Source organism: Hippichthys cyanospilos, chromosome 2 (assembly GCF_059441005.1).
Source record: "Hippichthys cyanospilos isolate Australia breed blue-spotted pipefish chromosome 2, RoL_Hcya_1.0, whole genome shotgun sequence".
Taxonomy (NCBI): domain Eukaryota; kingdom Metazoa; phylum Chordata; class Actinopteri; order Syngnathiformes; family Syngnathidae; genus Hippichthys; species Hippichthys cyanospilos.
Window position 1 is genome coordinate 2,647,871 of NC_142370.1, and position 26,691 is coordinate 2,674,561.

A 26,691-nucleotide genomic window follows, 5' to 3' on the forward strand; every position below is an offset into this window, starting at 1 on the left:
GCCCACCTCTGGTTATTATCCATTGGAATAAATGTGTATATGTAGTGTAATTAGAAGGTTGAATGTGGCGTGCATATTCGAATTCCAGCTGAGCCAGCCAGTTTGTTATTGACAGTCCCCTCCCTAAAAGCTTCATATCTCTTCAAGCTCCTTCCAATAAAGTGCATGCATTGTACACAATCCGACGTACATCCTGAGTGAGCGGCGCTCTCACAAAAAAAAAAGCACACCTGGACATGTCCACATACAGTATATGCGGGATGCTGCATGCACAGACACACACATACACACACACACTTGGGCACTTAGGCTCATATTAGGAGGCTGGACGTCATTGTGGGCTGGATGGAGCTTTAAGAGACTCAAAGACTGAAAGGCAAACAGTTTTTAGATGGACGGTAAAAGAATGGTAGAATGCTGACGCCACATCTTTTAATTCCTCACTGTAATTACCAAGCTATGTATAATTGATTTGACTATTCCAACCACATCCCCTTTACAAAGTGCGTGTGTTTGTGTGTATGGATCAGAGGTGGGGGTTCTGCAGGTATCAGCAAATTCTAGGTCATCCTTTTGATTGCCCTGACCGTAACGCTGCTATTTTCTTTTCAAATCAGAAACCAAGTCATGATGACGCCTTTTCAAAATCTTTCTTTGTGTCAGTACTACTCAAAATAATACGGTACTAATATTCAGGAATAACAATTTTACACACCATTTTCTGGCCACGGGGTGCAGGTGAGCTGGAGACTATGCTGGTTGAATTTAGGCAAGAGGTGTAGCTGAGAGTGCCATGCCCTATTGCTTGCAATCAAAGTTTGGGTAGTGTCTCTTACTTCAATCCTTGTGGCATTATGTTACAAATTATGGAAATTCCTTTGTTTTTGTTTGTTTGTTTTTTTCTTATAAAAGAATCAATGGGAAAAAAACAAATGAAACGTAAAATTTCAAAATACAGTACAACAATTCTGACATTTTTATATGAATGCAGCTGGACGTGCAAGATTTTGTGTACAAAAGTAATCATTGTCCAAATTTTGGAGTGTATAAAACCATTATAATTACAATTTTGAGATGCATTTAATAGGATTTATTACATGGATTTTCCTGCAATTTTTGCAACATTCCGTTGAGTGCCAGTCAAACAATGTCATCAAACAGAAAATTATTTGTTGAATTGTGTGTCACCTCAAGAGAACAGTTAATGGCTTTGTCCTAAAGTGTCATCATCATGCCACAGACTACAAAGACAGACCATAGCATTATTCATTTTTTTGTGGGTGTTAATAAATTTAATCTATATCTGTATGGGTAGAACTGATGCCGCAGAACAATTTGAGTGGTTGAAGGAAATAAAATATTCATAAATGACTTGAATTACTACACCTTTCAAAGCATTTACAAAATTAGGAAAAACATGCAATGTGTACAAAGTAAGTGTGTGCACAAGGGTTAATAGCACCATTTGTTCAACTCACATATGTTTTGCAGTTAAAAATCTGGATCACATACATCTGGGAAGCACTAGCTCGCGCAGGTTTATTTTTAGTACTACTACTTACATTTAGAGTCATGTTCTGCTGGTTTTTGGTGGTGGGTTTATTTTGGGGGGTTCTGTTCTTTTCTGTTTATATAATTCCTGCTTTAGCTGCTCTCGTGTCTCCCTGCATTCGTTATGATTTGGTCCCCCTGTCTGCATTACTTGCCCCTCGCGTGTCCACAAATCCACTTCCTCGGCCTGTTGTTCCCTTCCCAGCTGTTGCGCGTCTGTCTAATTAGTGTGTGTGTATTCAAGCCTAGTTTTTCATTACATTGACTGTCAGATTATAGTCGCGTCTCACTTGTCATTTGTCAATCTCGTCTCTAATCTCCCTACCAGACTGCCCGTTATTGTTTGTTTTCTGTCTTGCCAGCCTGCCTGTGCCTTTTGTTGGAGTTTTTGTTGTCCTGTTTTTCCCCGCTTTTGTTATTGCCTGACCCTTGGTTTAATAAACATGGATTGTTACATGCATTTCTTGCCTTGGAGCCTTCCTGCATTTGGGTCCTCCACCACCGCTATCACGCCAGCCTTCCTCCTTACCTCACCCGACCATGACAATTTAATACTAATACTAGTTTATTTTTAGCACTTAATTGTCAAAATATTATTTGTCAGTTAACCCCTGGGTTTCTGAGAATTTTTCCCTAGCCTGGCCTTATCGCCCAATTTGGCCCGACTTTGAAAGGGTCATAACCAGTGGTGTCTCTAGCATGAAAAGGTGAGTGGGGCACTAGAGTAGGCATGAGCAGCAAAACCTACACAATAAATTCTATTTCAATTCAAGAACACAATTATTTTGATTGTCTTTATCTTTATTTTATTTTTATTATCGCTTTACAAATTAAGACTATTTTTTTTTCTGACTCAGTTGCTATCATTGGAGTTGTGATAATTTTGAGAAATGACAAAGTTTCAAGTCATGCTACAGCATCAACTGCAGCAGAGACAGGGTGTTGCCAATATGCAACTGAGTGATTGTACAGCAGAGATCACTTTTGCAAAATCTCTACTCCACTTAAGCAAATCATGGTGTCACAAGCTTCATTCATAATTGTTGCAGTGTTTGTTTTGCAGTGTATCATTGGCACTGTCTCTCCCTTTTGAAGGATTTCATCCACTTTTTCTATCTTTGAATCCCATTGTAGTCTATTGTAATGTCCAACGATGTTCTAATCACACAGTTAGTTCCTCCTGAACCATTAGGTTGAAGTTACGGATTTTATCCTTTCCTGCTTGAATGATGTTAAAATCCACGGGCGATTGCGGTTCTAAACGTTTAAACCCAATTTTTTTGCTCATGGCAAAGTGAATTTGTAAGACTAATTTAGAATTTATTTATTTTATTTAGTACTAATTAAAGCATCTACATCATTCATATTGATGAGTTGCTTTTATTGTCCTTTAGGTTACAAAGAAAACTGAGCTAGCTTGCTGCTGCTATCCACCAAAACTGAGCAATATTGTTATGTCTTGCGTCTGGCATATGTCACTTCAAAATTTTAACTGGCTTTTTTAAAGTGGCCTTAGGGCCACATTAACCGGGGGCCCCATGGCTATCTATTGAGAGTGGGTAAAGACATGCTGCTGTTGGTCGGCTTCACAGTGTCACTATGATGCCGATATGCCAAAGACTTATTTATTGTGCATTTTAGTGCTTATAGTTCAAAGTTTATTTTGTTAGCTATTGAGAAGATTGCTAGGATTGCTAGTGATGTTAAGGGAGAAGTAAGGAGAAACTTAGTATGGAAATGAAGGTGGAGATAATCAAGAAATACCAAGAAGGCATGCACATCCCTCGCTAGGGAATATGGCCATAACCAGCTCGAGTCATGTCCCTCCAAATGTTAATATAACTTCAAATTTTCCATTATATATAATATATTTATGATGTTAATTCAGAGGTCCATTTTGCCTGCGTCCCCACATACCTGACGCATAACGTTTGCCCGGGGACGCATACTTTCGAATCAACTTCGTTTTCAAACAATCTTTTATTTTGTTTGTTTTTTTGCATCTAAATATTAATCATTGTCCATCTACTCTTTTATTCAACAAAACTTGATGACTTACGAGTGTTATTCAGAATTTGTCTGCCATTTTGTTTTTATCTTGCAAAAAAAGTCAATCAAGAAAAAAAATAACATCTTTGTTTCCAAAAATACTGGTACTTGTGAGGTAATGATCAAGATGACAATTTGATCACGACCTGCAAGACTTCAAAATAAAATTGCCTCAATGCTGTTCGTTTCATGTTACTTGATTCATCACGTTTTATTTTGAAGCGTTGTATGACTTCCTTTATAACCAGGCACGTCACCAGACAGACGTCACCACGGCACATGCTAGATCACAGTACTGATCCGTAGTGCTTGGGAAAAACTTCACCAATAAAAACAAACTCACTTCAGAGCGCACATGCCGTATACTACTTAGTACAGTATAGTAATTCATTGCTACTATATTTGCTTCACGTGAACAATGCGCACATGGCTAATTAATATGGTAATTTATTCATGTAAATAACGTGAGAGCAAGAGGGGACCGGCAGGAGACAAATCACTGCAAGTGTGGTGAGGCGAAGAAACCACACGTTGCTGTGCTAGTGGAGATCTTTACTCTTCGCATGCCATCACAAAACTGATACAACAAAGTCCAAAACAGCAAAGACAAAGCCACCAGTTTCAAAGGATCAAAGCAGCATGCCTACTGGGTGAGAGACATGGTCCTAGTGTCCGCCACGCAGCTCCCCCCCGAACACCCAGAAAGGCATAACGGAAAACCCCACAGGGTATTCACCAGTCTGGCACCCTGAGTCACAGTCCGGTCCTGGGCGGTGTATGTGACACCAGGCCCCCAGGTGCGACAGGAGTAAGGGTGAGATGCTCAGCGTGAAAACCATGAGGTAGCGTTGGCAAAGGGATGTTCTGAAGTTCCGCAGGAGCCGGAGTGGCAGTGCTGACCTGCATGCTGGCAGGCACAGTGGGCTTCCGAGGGACGGCCGGTCGCGGCTGCGTCCCAGTCTGTGCCTGGGCATGAACCTGCTGCGGCACCAACACCAGCTGACCCGCTCCGATGTATACTCGGACCATGCCTGCGGGCATGGTGAATCGGAGGGGTGGCTGAATGATGGTGGCTGGAGGCCTACTGCTGAGGCCGGACGGACATCGGTAGTAGATGAGGCCGCCCGGCTGGAAGATCCCGGTCGACAGCCAGGGACTCCGAAATTGGACTGCACAGCCGTTCTCACCAGCGCCCGTACCAGCCTGTTGTTGGCTGGCTCGATCCCTGGTGCGCCAAGGGACTGGGCGACGGGTGAGAGGACCCTTGTCGGGGTGCTGGCTGGCTGACGTGGTACCAGCTTGCTGCATTACCTGACATATAGGCTGGTGGAGGGATGCCACGATGTGGGACGTCTGCGGTGATTCCTCGCTGAAACATTCTGACGTCCGGGGTCACCCATGTAGCGAGACTACATCTCCAACAGCCTGATGAAAATTTTTAACGTCTGGGATAATAATATGGCAAGATGACCCATCCGGGGTCACCCATTCTAACGTCTGGGGTCACCAATGTGGCGAGGCGAAAAAACGCACGATGCTGTTTTAGTATATGTCTTTACTCTTCACTTGTCAAAACAAAACTGATACAACAAAGTCCAAAACAGCAAAGACAAAGCCAACAGGTTCAAAGCATCAAAGGATCAAAGCAACATGCCTACTGGGTGAGAGACATGGTCCTAGTGTCCGCCACACAAGAAGTCAGTAACCTGAGCGACAACAACATGTTAAAAATATTATTTTTAACTGACATAAAGTGTACCTCAGAGATGGATATCAGAAGGTTATTCACCTGCAGCAGTAACGAATGGAGTCAATGAAGTCCTAGCTATCTACACATCACAAATGTATTTTCAGTTCATGCTAAGTTAGCTAACGTTATTCTTTGTGTCAAGGCAACCATATGCATTTGTTGCACGAGCAATCAGGGGAACTTGCAGAGAGTTTCAACAGCATAAAATGATGATCATTGTGAGAACACTGTAATTAAGTGTGTCTGGGTTGACAAATACAGCATCTGGATCAGGGGTCTCAAATTGTTCTGGCCTGCAAATGGGTTTAATCCAGACCGCAAGAGGATTTTGTGAAGTATAAAAATTATCTAATTTTTTAAATAAATAAATAATTTGTAACGGTTTAATGATCAATAGTAATGTTAGTATTTTATGATTAATAGTCATGTATTAGTTGTTTTAGACAGTATTTTTTTTATTTAAACTGTAGTTTTAAAGTTACATAAATGCATGCCATGATTTTATCAGAATAGATTTCCTCCATGCGCCCACAATCTTAAACAAGTTTGACATTCCTGCTCTGGATAGTGCAGTGGTTCTCAAATGGTCTACTCTCAGGAGGAACATTTTTCCCTATCATTAAGTTGTGGGCCAAATTTTTTTTAACCATTCACATTTGTTTTACAGAAAATTGCACAGTGGACTTGTCTGTCCTGACTAAAGAGTCTGTCTCCCTCTTTCTAAAAAGTATCTTTAGGCCCAGAGCAAAGTAAACTCAGCAATTCTTTTAGCATTAGTAAAAAACTAAACAAACAAAGACTCAAAGTATAAAGCGGACTTTTCTACCAAAATGGACCGTTATACCAGTGGTTGTAATATAAAGAAAATGGTGAGAGACGCTACATGTAAGTTCATTCTTTTTAATTAAATTGACTATTAATTTAATAAATTTACTATTAACTTAATAATAATTTACTGTGACATTTGTGTTGGAATGGTTGTTAATATAAACATATATACAGTAATTGTAAATATAGTGATTCTACCTCTGCTACAAGATCTAAATGCTTACAATGAAGAAATGCTTTCCTCTGAGAATGATGGGAATGATTATAGTGACTATAAATTTGCTACAAAATATAACTGCTTGCAAAGAAGAAATGCTATGCTGTGAGAATGAGTACACTGCTCATACAGTCAATTACTCATGTACTAATTTGCTGTACATAACTGAGCCTATAAATGGCAGCATTTAGTGCTGCTGCCCAATGTATTAATTCTCCATGCGGGGCAGACGTTATTGATTTTATGACGCAGGCCTCAGGCCTCGGGCCTCGGGCCCCCGGGCCAGACTTTGGACATGCCTGCTGTAAGAGTAAATGAACTGAAAATTTGCCAGAATAGCGTCGAGACATGGAGGATGAACGTTACTAAATTTTACGACGTTGTGATAAAGGAGGTGGTCTGTACGTCACCTCAAAGTTGGATGTTTCCCCAAATCGGTAAAAGTTGCTATAATTGAACCCAGACGATAATTTTTGTATTTTTGTAGGCATATGTAGGACCTCAACACCTACAAAAACATCATAGCACGCCATATGCTACGATGTACAGAACGAGAGCTATAAACTTTTGAATGTGCCATTTGGCCCGTTTTTGTATATTTTTTGGTACCGAAACCCTTGACCCGATCAACTTCACATTTGGCGTGCTCCATTACCTGACATGAGACACATCTGGGCAATATTTTGTGAAGATCGGCTAACATATATGATGGGGGCGGGGTTTCAAAATACGGGTTTCAAATTTCCTTCGCCACAAGTGACAAGAATTCTTTCTTGTACTGTGCTAATCCTGTATGAGCTAATTAACTGAAATTTGGCCAGAATAGCCTTGAGGCATGGAACTGTTCTCAAGGCTGTTCTCAAATTTTACGACTTTTTGCCAATGTTGTGCATTCATTACATCGCCTCAAAGTCCACTGTCTTGCCAATACGAACAAAGTTGCTGTAATTGGACTCAGATGGTCTTTTCAAAATTTCATATAGTTGATGGGAGTCCAATGTGGAACACATCTACTAAAATAGACCCCTTTATGGCTTACCGGACTTGGGGTGGGCTTATTGTGGGGCTTATTGTGGACCATGTCTCTCACCCAGTAGTTCTAGTTCGCCCCTCCAGACCGCCAGAGGCGATGCTAAAAGCACAGAATAAGCCTTTGCGCAAGCGCAAGACGAGAATGCCTACCAAAAAAAACGTCATGTATATCAGTGGTCCCCAACCTTTTGATCACCGCTGCCCGGTCAACGCCTTAGATTTAGACTGCGAACGGGGGGGCTGACTGCTCTAAAAAACACATCATCCTTCTCACTAGGCCTCAGATTTATATTGGGGGGGGGGCTGCTTTAAAAACCACATCGCAAATGTATGGACAGGGCTTTCTGTCGCTGTTGTACTTTTTGTCCACTTTTTTTTTTTTTAACCACGCGAGGAGAGGGGAGGGGAGTGGAGTGAGCTTGCTGTGCACTTTACGGTAGATCCGGAAAGAAGAGCATTGCTGAGAACTTTCACTTTTCTGGGATGTGACAGAGCCAATATTTTCACCGACAGCACCTTTATTCTTTGCGGCAATACTCGCCTGCCAAAAAATAAAACTTTCAATGTTGCAATCAAGTGGCCGAGACCGTGCTAAATATTGTGCTGACAATGCTGCGCTATCGTTAGCTTAGCACAGTAACTACGGTTCAACAGCTGTTAAGTGAAGCAAACGCTGCAAATACCAGTTGTCCCAAGTTCTCACTTCTGCCTTTCGACAAGTCAGGTGAGGGCTCTTGCTTGGCTCTGTTTCGTATTGAAAGCTCAGCTGGCTGTGTTGGATCACTCCCGGTGACCGCAAAGCGGCCGCCATGATTCATTCCTGCCCCGTGCCTGACCTGTTGAATGTTCCCGAAGTTGATTGGCTGTGGCGACTCGAAACGCGGAAAAAGTAAATAAAAAATAACTTCACGTGAAAGGCGAAATTTCGCTTCTCGTGACCGCGCGCGGCCATTTGCGTCGCTCCATTCGCGTCCATCGTGTCGCCTGACATGCATTCGCGCCCAGTCACGCGAACTCCATTAAAGTAAAATCATCTCCAAAACATTATTTCAGATGCAGCCCACGCGGCCCGGGACCAGTTGATCCACAGACCGGACCAGGGATTGGGGACCACTGATGTATATGACACCGGGGACATATATAAGGCAGCGTCACCCGGTAGTTTGTCTCTCAGAACCTTCTCGCGCGTTGGTTTGCATGCCATACGAGTACTGCGGTTTTTGCAGTTTATTTATTTATCTTCCTTTCGTCGCTTGTAGCCCGTTGACTGTGTCAGTCGGGGTTGCAATTTACTCTCAGCCCTGGCTGCGACACTTGTGTTGCTTTATCCTTGTCTGGTTGGCGCAACGTTTGCTGTGACTTTGCTCGTAGGGTGAGTTGCATTGTTTTGTGTGCTTTCGGTGTTTCCTTTTTTTTGTGTGATTTCGAAGCCATTTCCATGTTGTTGATACTTCGGCGCTAACACTTGGTGGCGGGTCACTTTCATGGTGTTCATGGCCTGACGTGTGCGTGCTCGCCATAAAGTTGTGCTTTGTTTTTGCCTGGCTGTGAAGTTTCCGTGGCTGTTTTAGTGCCTAGTCACCCGCCTGCAACTGTGTCAGTTATCTGTCCTCGCCCCTTTTCAGCATGTGCCTGAAGCGTAATCTTAGGGAGCAGGTGGAGCTACACTGGCAGAGTGGCGTTTCACGCAACGTCTGCAAGGAGACTGCCAACTCAATAGGAGGAGCCACAGACTTAGTCTCGTTAGACTCCAAAGGAACTGGTCACATCATCCACGGCCACACTCACCTCTGTGTCAACATGCGCCGAGTCATGGCAACGCAAACAGCGTCGACCCCGTGAGTCCGCCAGCACAACGCGACAACCACAACTGGAGCACAGCACAGGGCCCTCCATAAGACAGAGAAAAGTGCAACAAAGGCTGTCAAGGCAAGAGCCGATGCGGGACACAACCGCTGCGAGCCGAAGACACTGGGCCGAGAGCGTAGGCGAGACGCCGGCAATCGGCGAGAGGAACAAGGCATGCTAAACACGGCGCAAAACTGCAACGGGTGCGTAACACAGCCAGTACAGTGGAAGCTGGGCAATAGCCACCAGCCTGCTGTCTTGGAATTTTTGCAGTCTCTCCTGAATAAGGGTTGCTCACCTTCCACGTTGAAGTTCATGTCGGTGCCATCGCGGCCCGCCACACGGCAGTTGATGGCGACTCGTTAGGGCGCCACCCACTTGTTTTTTCGTTCATGAAAGGGGCCCGGCGTCTCCGACCCTACAGTGCACCACGCATGCCTACCTGGGACCTGCACGTGGTGCTTGACTCCTTGTGCCGGCCTCCTTTTGAACCCCTGTGAGAAGTGCCTCTCATGTAGGTTTCTATAAAGACTGCGTTTTTGCTCAGTATTGTCTCGGCCAAACGAGTTGGGGAATAGCATGCCTTGTCTGTCAGCCCTTCCTGCATCAGGTGGCACCCTGATGGAGGCGAGCCTCTCTGTGGCCGAATGCCACTTTCGTTCCAAAGGTGCGATCCTCTTCCTAAGTCAACAAACCTTTGCGCATCAATCGTTTTGTGCCCCCGACTGGGAACGATGGGATCTCTGCTGACCTCTTATGCCCTGTGCTGGCACTGCGTTTTTTGTGGAGGCTACGGCATCGTTTCGTAAGTCATCTCAGCTTTTGTTTCATACGGGGGTCCTTCCAAAGGCTCCCAGCTCTCCAAACAGCGTTTGTCTCACTGGATCGTAGACGACCCGATTTCGTATGGGAGGCCGGTGCCGGAACTGCAACCTGTACCCCTGGGACAGGGCCAGGGGTCTGACTCTAGATCAGCCCACAGCCTGAGCTGCTGAGGAGAAAAACACCCAACGGCCGGCCCTAACACCTCAGTCCTGCGATCCACGGGGTTGGGGGGCGTTGGGGGGTGCAAGGCGGAGGGGCAACTGCCCGTGGTCTACCGTCAAGCACCCGGAGACCAAGCAAAATCCACCAGTGGGACGAACGCCACTAAAGGAACATAAGAGTTTGAGCTTAAAGTAGTTCATTAGATGTTGCTACATTCTGTGTATGAGAGTGTGAGACTGTAAAGTGAACAAAACAGGACGTGTGGTGCGAAGGAGTGTAAGAATGGAATGTTTCAGAGCAAACGGTGCTAGTCGCGGGGAGGATGCAGGGACGAGAAACCCAGAGGCAGCTGATGGAAAACAACTGTGAGGAAAACTACAACCAGGAGGAGTAAGCAAGTGATTCTGCAGGGGAAGAAAGACCAATGAGAGCAAGCTAAAGTTAACTGTAGTATACACATAGCCAATAAAATAATGCCAGGATGCCTTTGTTGCTGTTCCATTTGCATATTGTGTAGTATAACTCATTGCTGGGCAATTCGGATGGGAGTACGTCTGCTGGTGGCAACAGAGGCGTACAGAGCTGTATTGAGAGGGACCCGAGACCCAGGTGCTTGTATTAGATCTGTGTGTTAGGAATAAATCCACTCGTGTGTGAAAATGCCGGCTTCCTGATACCTTTCTATTGCAGAACGAACGCGCATATTGTTGGATGAGTGGCAGTTGGGTAAGGTCACAAATTGGAGTCAGATTACTAACTTGAGTTTATGTTGATTTAGAAATAAATTCCAACACCACTCACAGCAAGCACAAACGCCAAAGAGTGAGCATCCACAGCAGTATACCGTCTGGGAAGATATAGAGAACTGGCGCCCCCATACATTTGCAATGACCTTTGATGCTTTGAACCTGTTGGCTTTGTGTTTGATGATTAGGACAGTATTGTAACAGTTTTGTGATAGCATGCTAAGAGTAAAGACACACACCAGACCAGCAATGTGTGGTTTCTTAGTCTTGCCACAATAGATACATTTGTCTCTGTGCCACATTCCACACAGAGGCATGTTTATGTTGTAGCGGTTTTGATTTTTTTGTGGGTTATCAGATGTTCCTCATAATTACTCTGAATGATGGTAAGTCCAAAACTAGGGTTGTCCCGATACTGGTATCGGTACTCGCCTTGATACTAGCGTATTTTATGTACTCGTACTCGTTCACCCGATACAATTACGTCATCAACATGCTGCCTAACGATAGCGCAACATTATCAGCACAATAATAATTGTCAGCACAGCCACTGCAAGATTGCGACAGCCCGGTCGACAATATAAATTTAACGTTTCGGTGAATTAGCATATTAAACATGTAGAGAGGGCTGTATATGTGTCTGAGAGAGACTTCCGGTCCGTTTTGAGAGCGCTGCATAAACAGCATAGTGAGCCCTCCTTCTCAGTCAGCACTCAGTCTTGTCAGCACGGTCTCGCTCGGCCACTGAGAGATTGCGATATTGCGATAAAGTTATTTAAAATAACTTGCCTTCTGTTTATTTTTTTTTTAATTTTTTGAACAAAAAGAAAAGAACCTACCTCTGACTTGTAGGAAGAAATGCTTAATCCTTACAGACAGCACTATTACTTTTTCAGTTCTTGTAGTTGTAAGTAACATGTTGAAGATTGTTGAAAAAAAAATGCAATTTCAAATTAGTTGTTATGGTATTATTAAGTACTCGGATCTGTACTTGGTATCGGCAAGTACTTAAATGTCAGTACTCGTACTCGGTAGGCAAAAAAGTGGTATCGGGACATCCCTATCCAAAACGATTTGTAAAACACAAATATTAACACAAAGCCAAGTGTAACATCATTTTTACATTTCTACTTGCCCTGTTTATCCCCTTGAATTGGCGACTAAACAACAATATAGCTACATACATGGTATGTACTTTGTTGAGCCTATCAAAGGAATATCACTGAATTTTGTTCTGACATAATGGCCGTGGCCTACACAGCAGTGCTCTTTAAGATGTAATTTGACGCAGATGATCTCATCTTGTCGTGCTTTCACACATTGAATGAAAGTCCATTCCTACAGACATCAACACACTTACATTCCATTTACCCAGTGGTTCTTAACCTGGGTTCGATCGAACCCTAGGGGTTTGGTGAGTCGGTCTCAGGGATTTGATGGAGCCTTCGTTGCAGAGGTCCACCCCTCAGTCTAAAAAATCATATTTTATGTTTTACTAAGGAAGGGTTCGGTGCATGAGCATATGAAACTGGTGGGGTTTGGTGCCTCCAACAAGGTTAAGCACCACTGCATTTACCATTCCATTTACCAAAGGAATTTGAGTGACAGGTTTGTTTTATCCGTCTCAATCTACCATCAATATATGTCAACAATGTGTGATCTACAATAGATATTTCATCAATTGTCAGAATCTATCTGCAAATCGCTATAATTAGCACGCAATGAATTCAACTTTTCTTCACCCAGTGGTGTGTAAGGTAAACGCCAATCTTTGCTAATACCAAAAGTATGGTGAATAGTTGATGCATGTAAATTGTGTGCAGCAATTCCTATTGAAGCAGTTATTAAAACATGAATGCTGTCAGGATGGTGACAAATAGTTGACAACAACCTTGTTGTTTCAAATTGAATTGCTTTAATTAGGTGACTATTTTCCCATTGTTGAACTTTCTATAAAACTGATAGTTGTGTCTGATTGAGGGATCTAATTCCCAAGCCATCACTTCTTCTCACGTTTGTTCTCTGTTCTATATGCAATCTTCTTACATACATAGCAAACCCCAAATACATCTTTGTTGTTGCTGCTCCAATTACTCACAACATACTACTTAACAACATTCTAAAACTACTTTGAATTGCTGCTTATTGTTTCCTCCTTGCTCATTTTTTTCCCACCCCACTAAGCTGTTCATATCAACTTGCTTTGTCTTTACAGTGTGTATGCAACGATACTGCATTTGATCACTGCAGACTGTACTAACGCAGCATAACTGTCCATTCACGTGTCATGAAACACTTTGTCCACTTGACACGTCAACTTTGCGCGGTGCAACATAAACTAGCCTTCAAAGAGCAGCAGCTAGCAAAAGTGCAGGCAAAACTGGAGATATCAGTCATAGGCAAATCATTTTTCTATGATGGTAAGACATTACACAAACACCAACATATAAAACTCACACACAATACTTCTCTAATGTTTCTTCTCAACTACTGTTTTACATTCACTTCACCAAAAAAACATCTCATAACCACATCAACAGCTCCTGTTTATACTTTTTTTTTTTTTAAAATTACATTCCTACTAGATGCATCAACCCAAACAGAGGAAGAAGCATACGAAAATCAACTTGATTACATCTACGGCCAAGCACACAAAATTCAACTTGATGACGTCAAAGACCAATCCCCAACACACACATTACACATACTTACACTCACACAATATCTTCTTTTCATGTACATTCCAATAAATTTCTCTTTGCTGTGCTAAATGCTATACTCTCCTTATTTACATTCACCTTCTGCTTACATCTACTTTTTTACATTGTAAACAAATGCTATTGACACTTTGACCTTTCTGAAACATTGCCTTCTACTGTTCATTGCTTATGCCATGACGCACGTGGACATCCTATCCCTGCGAGGGCCCGTTATAACTGCTCGCAGTTCTAGTGTTTAGTTATAGCTTACTCTGAAAATGTGTGCTTTTAATATGGAAGGCTGTGCTATAATCATAGCTGACCCCTGTCCTACACGATTATACCGATGTCAGAGAAATCTTTAAAAGAAGACTAAGGCAAGCCCAGCTGATAAGAAGCAAAATTTCTTTCTCTCTCTCTCACTCACCTTTCATAGTGAGCAGACTTGGCTTGGGCATCAGTGGCAAAGCCAGTAGAAACAGGAAGTAGACCACGGACAGGCCATTGTATCGGAAAGCGACAGCTGTATTGAGACAAAACAGTTTCATTCAATTGAGTTCAGCCTTCAGGTAAAAAGAAAAAAAAAATCAAAGGGAACCCTGTCACAAGGGGGTTAGAGCGGCAGCAAAACTGCCAAACTTTCCCGTCACAATCACCCTTTTTGGTCTTTTTTAATCGTGAGGGAGAGCAGTTCTTGAACAACCATACATAATTCCACTTAAAACAGTTTACTGGTTGGTCGTCAATAGGCTCAACCTTAAAAATGAAAAGTCAACCATAAAACACATGCAAATGTTCTTTAAAAACTAAAAGTCCAACTGAAACACACAACAGCTAAAAAAATGCAATAGACAGTCTATCTGTTTCCCAAGAGTCTGTTGCCAACAGTCCAGGTCAGGGGTCCACACACCAGGATTGCGCTTTTGTGGCAAAAGCTCCAGCCTCTGCCACTCGCATACAAAGGCCCTTCACGCTCCGCTGTCAGACTGAGGATCAACAAGGCCTCTGTCCCTCGGTTGCTTTCCCCTCCAGGTCCAACAGCCACCTCCCGATGTGGTTGTCCTCTCTAAACTCATTGACTCGTTTACTATGGTTATTCATTCAAAACCCCAACCAAGGTCACAAGTCAGCCCCAGCTCACCTGCAATCCTAAAGCTGAGAAGCGCTTTAGTGGATGAATTTGTGGTTCTACTATCGTGGATTCGCCACATTGCAGATTTTTTTCCCACTACGCATTCACCACATCGCAGATTTTCTTTCCATTACGCGGATTTACGACGTCAAAGATGTTTTTTTTCAATACATTTTGAATTCATCGTTTGCTACATTAAGGTTGATGCAAAAATTGGGAGACAGCTACCATCACATTTGGCAATTCAATGAAGCCAGTTGTTACGGTTCATAATAAAATGATTGTCCGTATGGAAGCTGCTTAGCAATCTGGATTCTGACTGCCAACGGAAGAAGAAAATAGTGAAGCCCTTTCTTTTGAAGTCTCTCGCAGCTGCGGTCAGTAGCGGCCCAGACGTTGAATTAAAGTCTAATCTGTACATGATCAAAGATGATTACAATGGAGAGTTTGCACTTGAAATACCATTTATAGTATTTCAAGTGTAAACTCACCATTGTATTAATATTTGATCGTGTATAGAGTACATTTTAATTCAACGTCCAGGCCGCTGCTAATATGACCGCAGCTGTGAGAAACCGAAAAGCAAAAGGAGAACAGTTTACTACTGTACAGTGTATAATGTTTAATAATCTAAGATTCAAGTACATATGTGTACTGTGGTAATATGTGTCTTAAATAATATGCATGAAGCATGAAGACTTTTCACGGTAATATATTTTTTTTTGTTATTTTTTTAACATGAAAAGTGGTCACGCTACTTCGCGGATTTTCAGCTATTGCTGCCAGTTTCGGAACGTATCTACCGCAATAAACGAGGGTTTACTGTATACACATCAGTGGTGAGGTGTCAGGGCCAGCAAGGTCTTCTCTGCTGGCCTAACATAACCTGACATCATTATTATAACTATAATAAACTGTGATAATTTTAATAACTATAATGAAAGTCAATTTCATTTTAAATTCTTTTATATATTTTATTGTTTATAAAATTATTCTCCTTATTCTCTTCTTTTCGTGTCTTATCAATTTGGATACGTTCCTTCAACTGATGTCATTTTAAGTTGGAGTTTTTGTCCAGTTAGAATTCAGCTAACTTGTGTTGCCAGGCTGTATGTAATCTTCCTGCTCCCAGAGGTGCTAGGGCATTCACTTCAACACTTCAACACTTCATTCACTGCCAGGGACATATTTTCATGTTTTGTTTTGTTTTTTTAGGAATCCAGACATTCAATTCCAGATACTTAAGTATTGATTTAATACTAATACTAATACTAATTCCTAAGTATTAATTTAATGCCTAAGTATCTGGGATAAAATGCCTGGATTCTTTAAAAAACGTGAAAATATGTCATTAAAGCAATCAATTCAACCAGTTTAAACTGGTTGAATTGATTGCTTTAGGTATCGATTTAATGCTTAAGTATCTGGAAACTAATGTTATTAATGTACTTAAGTACAAATTTAATACTTAAGTATCTCGGTTTGAATGTCTGGAGACTTAAAAACATGTGAACATTGATTGAATATAGTTTTTAAAATGTAATAATTTTGAATGTTGTCTCTGCAGCACAAAGATGCCCCCGCCCTTGTATAGAGTAAGATCGCCATCAAGATGTACAGTGAAACCTCTCGATACAAATTTAATCCGTCCTGGAATGCAGTTTGTATCCTGTATCATTCTTATATGGCCTGATTTGTTCCAAGCTTGAAATACCATACCATACCATACAGTATTGTTGTTTTATTTGGAGAACCAACTACACATGCCATACTGTTAGAGGGCAGTGTTGCTATTGGGATATGATAGGAGTGCTGGGGAAGCATGGGGGGTGTAGTTGTTGTGAACGTGAAGGTGGAGTTGCCTGATAATAAATAATAAAGTTTTTACAAGTTCAGATAAAAAATGAAGTTATTATTTAAGTTAACACTGGTAGCAGAGGATGGTTAGGAACTATAGAGTTCCGTCACCTTTTGAAGAAGGAAAACCTTACGAAAGTTGGAAAAATGAAGTCAGAATTTGGACAAGAGTCACGGACTTGGAAAAAAAGAAACAAGTCCTTGCAGTCGCGTTGGCGCTATGTCAGAGATATCTCTAAAAGAAGACTAGGACAAGCCTAGCTGCTAAGCAACAAAAAGAGTAACTCAGACCAGCCAAGATTGACTTTTCTATACCATGGTACAGGAAAAAGCTTGTCGAGCGAACTAATGCTTTGCCGGCACTAATTCAACTGCTCAAGCGACCCTGCCTGGTTTTTATTCATTCAGCAAAGCAGTGCACATTACAAGACATAACAAAAAGAGCCAGTCGGGCACCACCAACAGCTATGCCAAGGTCCCAGCTCACACTTTCCTGCGTCAACAGATCTAGACAAGAAATAAGCACATAATGATAACTAACAACCTAATATATGATTTCCTTCACACGCTATCAGGTAGGGCGCGAGAAACAGCGATGGAAATTCCCTTTGACAAGCTAAATGTGGACACTGGAATGAACACTCTGTTTGCTAAACTTGATGGATTGTTCCTAAAAGAAGAGAAGGACAGAATATATGAGGCTTATTCCAATTTTGATCGGATTATGAAAGACGCGAACGTGTCAATGGCGGACTATATTATTGAGTTTGAAAAGCGATATTCACGAATGCGGAAATACAACATGGAGTTACCCGATGCTGTTTTAGCTTTTCAGCTGCTTGACACAGCATGCTTGTATTTGGGCGACAGGCAGCTGGCTTTAACAGCGTGCAGTGACATAACCTTTGTGAACATGAAGTCAGCGCTGAGGAGGATTTTCGGTGGAAACGGGAGGGTCGTGATGGACGGCATCAGCCAGGAAACGGTGTATGTTATGGAGCAGCAACGTCAAAAAGGCAAGACCTTGCAGAAGACTCCGCGACTGAGAACTCCACAAAACTGTACAAATCCTCTTGACAAGTACGATCGGCGATCAAAATGTGCAGTGTGCCAAAGTACATTTCACTGGGCTAAAGACTGCCCGCACAAAGATGAGAGTGTAAAGATAATTGAGGATCATCAAACGGAAGTAGAAGAGTGCAACATTACTCTATTCACCAAGGAAGCATCAACAGATGCAGAAATATTTATGACTGAATGTTTTGGCTCCGCTATAATTGATACTGCTTGTGCAAGAAAAGTGTGTGGAGAACAATGGCTTGAACACTACAGCACAGTATTAGGAGAGAACAGTGCTAATACTATGAAACAGCAGGACCAGTTTTGGACATGGAAAGAGACAGGGCAGTAATGTTCAACGAGTCTCTCAAACTGGATTTCACTAGTTCTGGACATTACTGTGTAAGCTTTGTGGACAGTGAGGATAAATACAACGCTAATTCAGAGAACGGAACAGCTAGTAAAGAAGAAATACTAACAATAACAGATACAGTGAAAACGAATGAGAAAATGAAAGTTTTAGAGAAACTCCACAAACAATTTGGACACGCCTCTACTGACAAATTGCAAAGACTTTTGAACAGTTCTGGCAACAAAGACAATGAATGTGTTAACTTGCTGCAGAAGATAGTAGCTCAACGTGAAGTGTGTCAAAAATATTGCAGGGTTAAATCTAAACCCGCTGTTGGCTTACCACTTGCTTCAACATATAATTAAACTGTTGCTGTCGATTTGCATGAGCTGGAGCCAGGAGTGTGGTACCTGCATATTATTGATTATTGATCAGTTCACTCCTTTTAGTGCAGGAAGTGTTCTGACTATCAAGAAGTCTTCTGAGATAGTTAAAAGTTTCAATCATGACTGGATCAGCATGCATGGCCCACCAACAAGACCTTTCAGTGACAACGGTGTGGAGTTCAATAATGAAGTAAGAGACATGGCTGAGAATTTCAACATAGAAGTAAAGACAACAGCAGCCTACAGTCCTTGGAGTAATGGGCTGTTAGATTGACATAATTACACCCTTACTGCGATCACAATGAAAGTAAAAATCTCCACTGGGTGCAACTGGAGCACTGCGATGGATTGGGCTTTGATAGTAAAGAATTGTATGCAAAGTGTCCATGGCTACAGTCCATATCAACTGGAATTTGGACAGAATCCCAATCTACCTTCGGTGCTCATTGACAAGGCACCTGCCTTAGAAGGTACCACAAAAAGTGAATGGGTGGCCAAGCATATTTCAGCTCTACATGCAACAAGGAAGGCTTTTACTGAAGCTGAATGCTCGGACAGAATATGGAAAGCACTAAGGAAACCACCGCGTCACACAGATGAGAAGTATGAACTTGGTGACAAGGTTTTTTACAAACGTGTGGACTGTCCAGAACAGAAAGGGCCTGGTGTGGTCATTGGACAGGATGGTGCCGTTGTTTTTGTTAGACATGGAGGCACCTGTGTTCGAGTTCACCAACTTAGACTAAAGAAAGTTACTCGGGAATATGAAAAGGACTCTCAAATTGCTTGTGATGAAGAGTACAACAACAAGCAACAATGTGACAATGACATGACTGGTGAGCCAGCTGGAGAGATGCATGCTGAGAGCACAGAGACACATCCGTTGTCCGGTATGGAAGACTTGTGGGCAGAAGGACAACAGCATGATAGTGATGACAGTGTCAATTTAAAGACTGGCCAGATTGTAACATTCAAGAATACAAAAAATGGTATTCAACTAACAGCAAAGGTTTTGGGACATGCCGGAAAAGTGACCGGAAAATACAAAAACTGGTACAATTTGGAGATGCTTCAGCCTGTTGGAGTTGCTGGCATCAACGAATCTGCAGATGTGACGCAATTAGAAGACCTTCAAATCCTGATGGATCAAAATCAATCATGCAACGCATGTGAGGACATATTTAAGACAAAAGACGTCTCATTTGAGGACGCCAAGACAAGTGAAATACAAAACTGGAGGCGCAATGATGTATTTGAGACGGTTGAGGACAAGGGACAAAAATATGTATCCACACGATGGGTGTGTACACTGAAAGAGACAGTGACTGGTTTTATACCAAAAGCAAGGCTTGTCGCAAGAGGATTTGAGGAGCTGCAAATCTCAGAGCTACAGAAAGATTCACCAACTTGTTCCTCTGAGTCATTGAGGCTTCTTGTGGCAGTGACTTGTCAAAGACAATGGCAACTTCATTCAATGGACATTAAGTCAGCCTTTTTCCAAGGCATGAAACTGTCGAGAGACATTTTTGTTAAACCTCCTCCCGAAGCTAACTGTGCAGGTACACTTTGGAAGTGGAAAAAGTGTGTGTATGGATTAGCTGATGCCTCTCTGTATTGGTACAAGAGAGTTAAGAATGCAATGATTGAAGCAGGAGGTACAGTGTCCAAAGTTGACCCAGCAGTTTTTTACTGGCTTGACAAAAAGAAAAATGTAATAGGGATTCTGGCTTGTCATGTTGATGATTTCATTTGAGGTGGGTCTCCAATTTTTGAAATTACAGTAATGACACATCTCAAAGACAAGTTCATCATCAGTCGCGAAGTTCATGATAATTTCTCTTTTGTCGGTGTGGATTTTGTAACTTCTGGCCAAAGAGTAAAAATACATCAAGACACATACATCAAACACTTACAGCCTGTTCATCTCACACCATCACGAGCAGCTGAGCAAGCTTCACCCATTACTGAAGAGGAAAGAGATCAGCTCAGATCCAAAATAGGGCAACTTTTGTGGGTTGCTCGACAGAGCAAACCTGATGCCATGTTTGATGCCGGTAATCTTGCATCAAATCTCAAATGTGCGACCATACAGACCATTTGTGAAGCAAACCGAGTGGTGGCGAAATCAAAACCAAAAGAGTTGAATGGCAGTTTCAACACTTAGGGAAAGATGATTGCTTAAAGTTGGTTGTTTTCACTGATGCATCTTTTGCAAACCTCTCTGATGGGGGTACTCAAGGTGGCCACTTCATTGTTTGGATGGGTGAGAATGGACTATTTTCTAATTGTTAGGAGTACACTAGCAGGTGAGACACTAGCTATGTCTGAGGGAATTGGCAATGCCATATTTTTGTCAACATTATTCTCTGAGGTATATGCTGGTAATTCAGATCGATCTGTACCTATAACCTGTATCACTGATAATCGTTCTCTTTTGGCGGCTTTGAAATCTACCAAGTCTGTTGCTGAGAAAAGCATCAACCATAACCATACTGTTAGAGGGCAGTGTTGCTATTGGGATATGATGGAAGTGCTGGGAAACTTGGGGGATGTAGTTCTTGTGAACGTGAAGGTGGAGTTGCCTGAAAAAAGTTCAGACGAAAAGTGAAGTTATTATTTAAGTTAACAGTATTACATTTTATAATATTGTATCTTGCCTTTCAAAAATGCGATGTTCAGTAGATGTCAGGTAAATGACAGAAAAAACTGCCTCCAAACAATAATTCCGCTTGAACTTTGACAAAAAAAAAAGGAAAACATTGAAATTGTAATTTTCATCAGATTTGACTAATGCAACTGCAAAGTGAGTTTAACCTGCTCCACACTAAAAGGCACCTCGTTACCCAGGCATTTGCATCCGTATTGCCGGAAAGCTCTCTTTCAGTGTTTTATGGGAAGTGTTGACATCAGTGGCAGCTTCCCCATGTCGTAACCCCGGAATGAATGCAGGCTGGAAGCACCCAGGTGAAATCCCGAGGTAGGCCTACTTGCTGCCTTGTCCCCTTCGCCTGCGTTGTCTTCGGATTGCACACTCACAATATCGCTTGTTTGTGAACATTTCATGTACAGATTCATATCTAGGGGTTCCAATGTGTTTGTATGACTATGACTCTAAATTGTGTTGATCTTACTTCATATTATCCCTACATGTCCCTCATTTCGAGGGCTGGGTGATAATATTGATATATTGTGACACAAAGTAGATGCACTAGATGTCAATGTTTTTTTAAACAATATGCCTTTACATTTACCCTTCTGACCCGACGTCATCAACTACAAAATCACTCCTGACGTAAGGCCTCTGTTTAGCGCAAATTTCGAAGGTAAGCATATTTTTTTACATATTATGGTAGCAAAGGTTTTAGAGAACAGATTTATGTAACTTGTTGCAACAAAAAAAAGTGTTATGAGGGTCAAATAATTTTTTTAAAACTTGCTCTTCCAAACGGTTGATTTGACATTTCATAATAACGGTACCAAATCTAAGCTAATGCAATGAAAATTGAGAATTTGCTATGAAATAAAAAATAATTCTCATCATTTATTGCTGGTAAATTGATATAAATGGTTATACTGACATAATAGCATTATAGCTGTACATAATTAATAATTTTCCTTTCTGTTTGAAAAATAATCGATGGATACTAAAACATTTTATGGTGCAAGGCCACGCACGCTTCTGGCCCTTGTACCAGAAAATCCTCAAGATTCTGATGCTGATCTGAGTGATTATGATGACCAAATTGACGATCCGGATTATCAGCCAATACAAGCAGAAGACAGTGGGGACACTTCTTTTGAATCTATGGATGAGGCGGAGGTTCCCTCAACAAGTTTATCCTCTAAACTGCCACTCCATAAGAAGAGGAGAAAAAGTAAAAACTGCCTAAAAACTGTTTTCTTGGAGGAGCCAGAGGACACCCCTGACACTAGTCCACCCTCAGGCCCAAAACAAAGCACTAGAGAATCTGGAAGCATGAAGACATTGAGGCAACCCAAGTGCCTGATGCAAGATTTGAACCCCCTGAAGCTGTGAAGACACCCTTCCCATATTTCAAGACACTCTTCACTGATGAGATGATTGAACATATTGTTATATCTGTAGGAGCCAAACTGGTGACAACATTATGCAAAACCATAGCACTGCCACGGCTTTCAGTCATTTTCTGTGACAACTATTTCACCAGTTTCGAGTTGATCCAGAACCTGCACGCAAACCTGGGTCTCAAGTGCATCGGCACAGTCCGGCCAAACCGTATCCGTGGAGCTCCTTTGATGACAGACAAAGACCTGATGAAGAAAGGACGTGGATCTTTTGACTACAGATCTGCTGAAGGGTTGATCGCAGTGAAATGGTTTGAAATGTGTCAACCTTCTGAGCAATGCCTGTGGAATCATGCCTCTCTCAAAGGTCAAAAGGTGAAGCAAAAAGGCCCACAGAAAGATTGATGTCCCATGGCCATGACTGATTCTTGAATATAACATATGGGAGGCATTGATCTTTCTGACATGCTGGTACACTTGTACAAGACCCCAGCCAAGTCAAGGCGATGGTACTTTCTCCTGTTTGGATACATCCTTGATCTCTGCATCTCAAATGCCTGGCTGGTCTACAAGAGGGATTGTGGCCTATTGAAAGATAATGCCCCTGAAAAGGTTCCGACTGGCAATTGCCCACAGTCTGAACAAAGTCAACAAGCCAGCATCCAAAGTTGGCCGACCGCCATCCTCCTCTCTACCCCACATGTCATCGCAGAAGAAACGCCTACACCCCAAGACCCTCACAACCGCAACTGGATGTGCGTTTTGATAACTGCGGACATTTGCCACTTCACTCTGACAAGCAGGGGCGGTGCAACCTCTGTCCAAAGGGAGTGTCAAGATGGAAATGCCAGAAATGCAATGTTTTCCTGTGTTTGAATGCAAACCAACAGTGCTTCGTAGCATACCATGAAAAATAAAGTGGGTCAAACTCCCAAAAAAGACAGTTGAGCGTTTGCTCCACCACACCACACCATTTATTTCTGCTAAAGAATGCCATTTTTTTTTTTTACTTTTCAAAATGTTTTTGATATTTTCAAATGTATTTTGACTTTTACCATGAACAGTCATCTCAACCGTTTGGTAGAGGCCTATAATTAATAAATTGTGTGGAAGGTAAAAAAAATTTTGGGTGGATATTGTTGTTATTGCCCCAAGGAAATAAAAAATGCAAAGAAATAATTGTTCTATTGTTTTTTCCTTGGTGCGGACTTTAAAGGGTTTACATGTAAATCATTCCAAACGCTTCAAAAGCATCACCTGAAATGTTACAATGCATGACCTTTGGAGTGAAGCCATGTTCCAAAGCAAAAGTGGCGGCAAAGCAGAAAAGGAAATGATACGAAGATAGCATTTCCTTCCTTTCTGCCATTATTGTCATATCTCAGGCGTCCTTCTCCTGTTGAGCTGTAATAACAAGTAGAATCTCCTGTTGCGTTTCTCTCAAATGGGAATTTCGAGATTTCAAGTTTGAGTTTGTTTTGCTTCTTTTATATGCTAAGTCATTTTTGCAATATGAAGAAAAAAGCTCCCATATCTCAAGGTTTTACTTTATTTAATCAATTATAACAATAGATTTCTCTTTGTTTTGTGTCGTATTTTTGTGGCGTCACACATCTGTTTGGTTTATGGTTGAAGAGCAAAAATCCATAATGCAGTAATGATTTTATACATATTAAGTAACGGTGGGTGCTAACATAGATAAATTGCGATAAAAAGCGACGCGTGTCGCAATACAATATTCAGTTTCCCAAATATTGCGTATCGGTTTTGAAACACCTTTTTTTTGGAATATATTGGTTTTAATCAGTCTGCTTCGGTGGCTTCGGTGTCATGATTTTTGTAGTATTATGAATTGAGTTTTAAATATAAACCATTCAAAAACACCACATGAAAATTTTAAAATACATGACTTTTGGAGTAAGGCCGTGTTCCAAAGCAAAGGAGGACAAACAGCAGAAAAGGAAAACTTTTATTTCAGCATTTTTGGAGTCATATCCCTCAGGCTTCCGCACAGTGTGTCATGTGTGGTTGGGGTTTGTTGTTTTCTTTGTGTTGTGTGGGTTTTGTTCATGTTCCTAAGTCCATGTTTGTTTCCCCTGCATCTGGTTTTGCAGTCTGTGTCTCATTAGTTTGATCTTGTCCACCTGCCTGTTTACCTGCCCTGCGCATGTCATCCAATCAGCTTCCCTTGCCTTTCGTCTCTCCCCAGCTGTGTCGTGTCTTCCCGTTAAGTGTGTAGTTTATTTAAGTTCCCAGTTTGCATTCAGTTCTTGCCGGGTCATTGTTTATTTTCTGCGCTGCTTGGTCTTTGTAGTTAATATTACCTCCCTGCTGCCTTGCCCGAGCTGACTTGTCATCGCTCTGCCCCTGGTCCTCATCTTCCCCGTGTAGCCCCCACCTGCCTGTAAGTTTATTTCCGTTCTGAGAGTTTCTGTTGTACTTTATATTTTTTGCGCCTTCCTGTGAAGGAAATCATATATTATGTTGTTATCATTATGTGCTTATATTTCTTGTCTAGAATAGTGTGCATTGCTATCCACGTGTGCAGTCATAGTTCATCTCGCCCCAGTCCTTAGATAGTTGACGCAGGAAAATGTGAGCTGGGACCTTGGCCCAGCTGTTGGTGGCGCCCGACTGGCTCTTTTTGTTATGTCTTGTAATGTGCAATGCTTTGCTGAATAAAAAGCCAGGAGGGGAGGCTAGGCGAATTGAATTAACGTTGGAGAACGCACGAGTTCATTTGTCCAAGCTTTTTCCCTATCCATGGTATAGAAAAGTCAATCTTGGCTGGTCTGAGTTACTCTTTTTGCTGCTTAGCAGCTAGGCTTGTCTTAGTCTTATTTTAGAGATTTCTCTGACACTTCCCCATCCTATTCAGTTTTTTTTTTTTTTTTTAATTAAATCATCTTTTTGAGCCTCAACCCTATCACCCCCAGCAATTATTGGTTCCACTTTTCACAAGCTCCTCACCAATGCCTCATGAACATGACAGAATGACCCGAACTATGGAATCAACTGTGGAAGCCTGTGCCCACGCCCTCAACCTGCCCAACAACCCCCCGTCCTATTGTGTGTTCTTCTACACTTGTCTGCACACTTCCTTTCTCCGCGCCCTACACCTGTGTTTCAGAGCTCCCCAATCATTGGTTTCACCTTTGACACGCTCCTCACCAACATGCCTCATGAACATGACACAGTGTTTGAGTTATCCGTAGTTGTTTTATTTCATTTTGCTTCTTTTATATCCTAAATTGTTTTGGTAATATGAAGAAAAAAACTGCACAGAAGCGACCTTATCTCATGGTTTCACTGCATTTGATCAATGACAAAAATTGGTATATGCAATATTTTTTTCACCAATTCGATTGGTTTGGTTTACGGTTGAAGAGCAAAAATGGCCAAAAAAGAGTGCGAAGTGATGTGCAATAATATGATATGCCACATCTGTGCCATGTAAGAGTATTTTAACTGCTGTGGGGACATATTAACACAATCAAGGGCATGCTTGAAATAAAAAATATGGACATGCTTTTTTTGCAAGAAGTTTAATGCATGCTCATAGATGCCATAGATGTGTGGCTTCTGAAAAAAAGTAAACAGAATTTGTGTATTTTAATAAATTTCTTCCCTTTTTTTTCAGTCATTAATACTGTACAAATGCCCTTTTTTTTTTTAAACATTCCCTAATATATCGTAATACGTATGGTAATACATGGCAACAGACTTTAAAGACACAATAGTAGTCATTCCCATGCAAGGGTTGACTCACCGGCAATCAAGTTGAGCGGCAGCCAGAAGTTGTAGAGCACCCCGACGAGCACGTCCCCGGCCATGACTTCTCGCCATCTGAGGAGACGCTCAAGTTCTTGCTTGGGCGGCCAGCTCAGCTCAGCCCTAACCCTCCCCTCCCCTCCCCTCCCCTCCCCTCCCCTCCCCTCCCCTACCCACGCGCACTAATGGCTCCCTGCCGCTAGGCTCAAATTGAGGCTAATCTTCCCCTTGGGGGCGTGATGTCACCTGGAAAAGAGCACCTTTTGGCGCGACCATGGCCGCCCGGCGGTCAATTTGCTCTTTCTTGGCGCATATGGCGAGTGAACGGGATTGTGACAATCCCACCTGACTTTTCGCATTTCAGCTGCGGGCTGAGGGTGACT

General features: G+C 42.0%; 1 protein-coding gene across 1 annotated transcript in view; it reads right to left on the reverse strand.

Moving 5' to 3' along the window:
- LOC148426867 (piezo-type mechanosensitive ion channel component 2) overlaps nt 1–26,362 on the reverse strand; it is an 83,264-nt gene extending 56,902 nt beyond the window's left edge. The window contains exons 1-2 of the mRNA XM_088440768.1: nt 26,307–26,362; nt 14,135–14,230 (exon numbers count right to left, since the gene is read on the reverse strand). Coding sequence (XP_088296894.1) covers nt 14,135–14,165 — 31 coding nt within the window. The 5' untranslated portion in view covers nt 14,166–14,230; nt 26,307–26,362. The remainder of the gene's footprint in view (nt 1–14,134; nt 14,231–26,306) is intronic.
- Between the last annotated feature and the right edge of the window lie 329 nt (nt 26,363–26,691).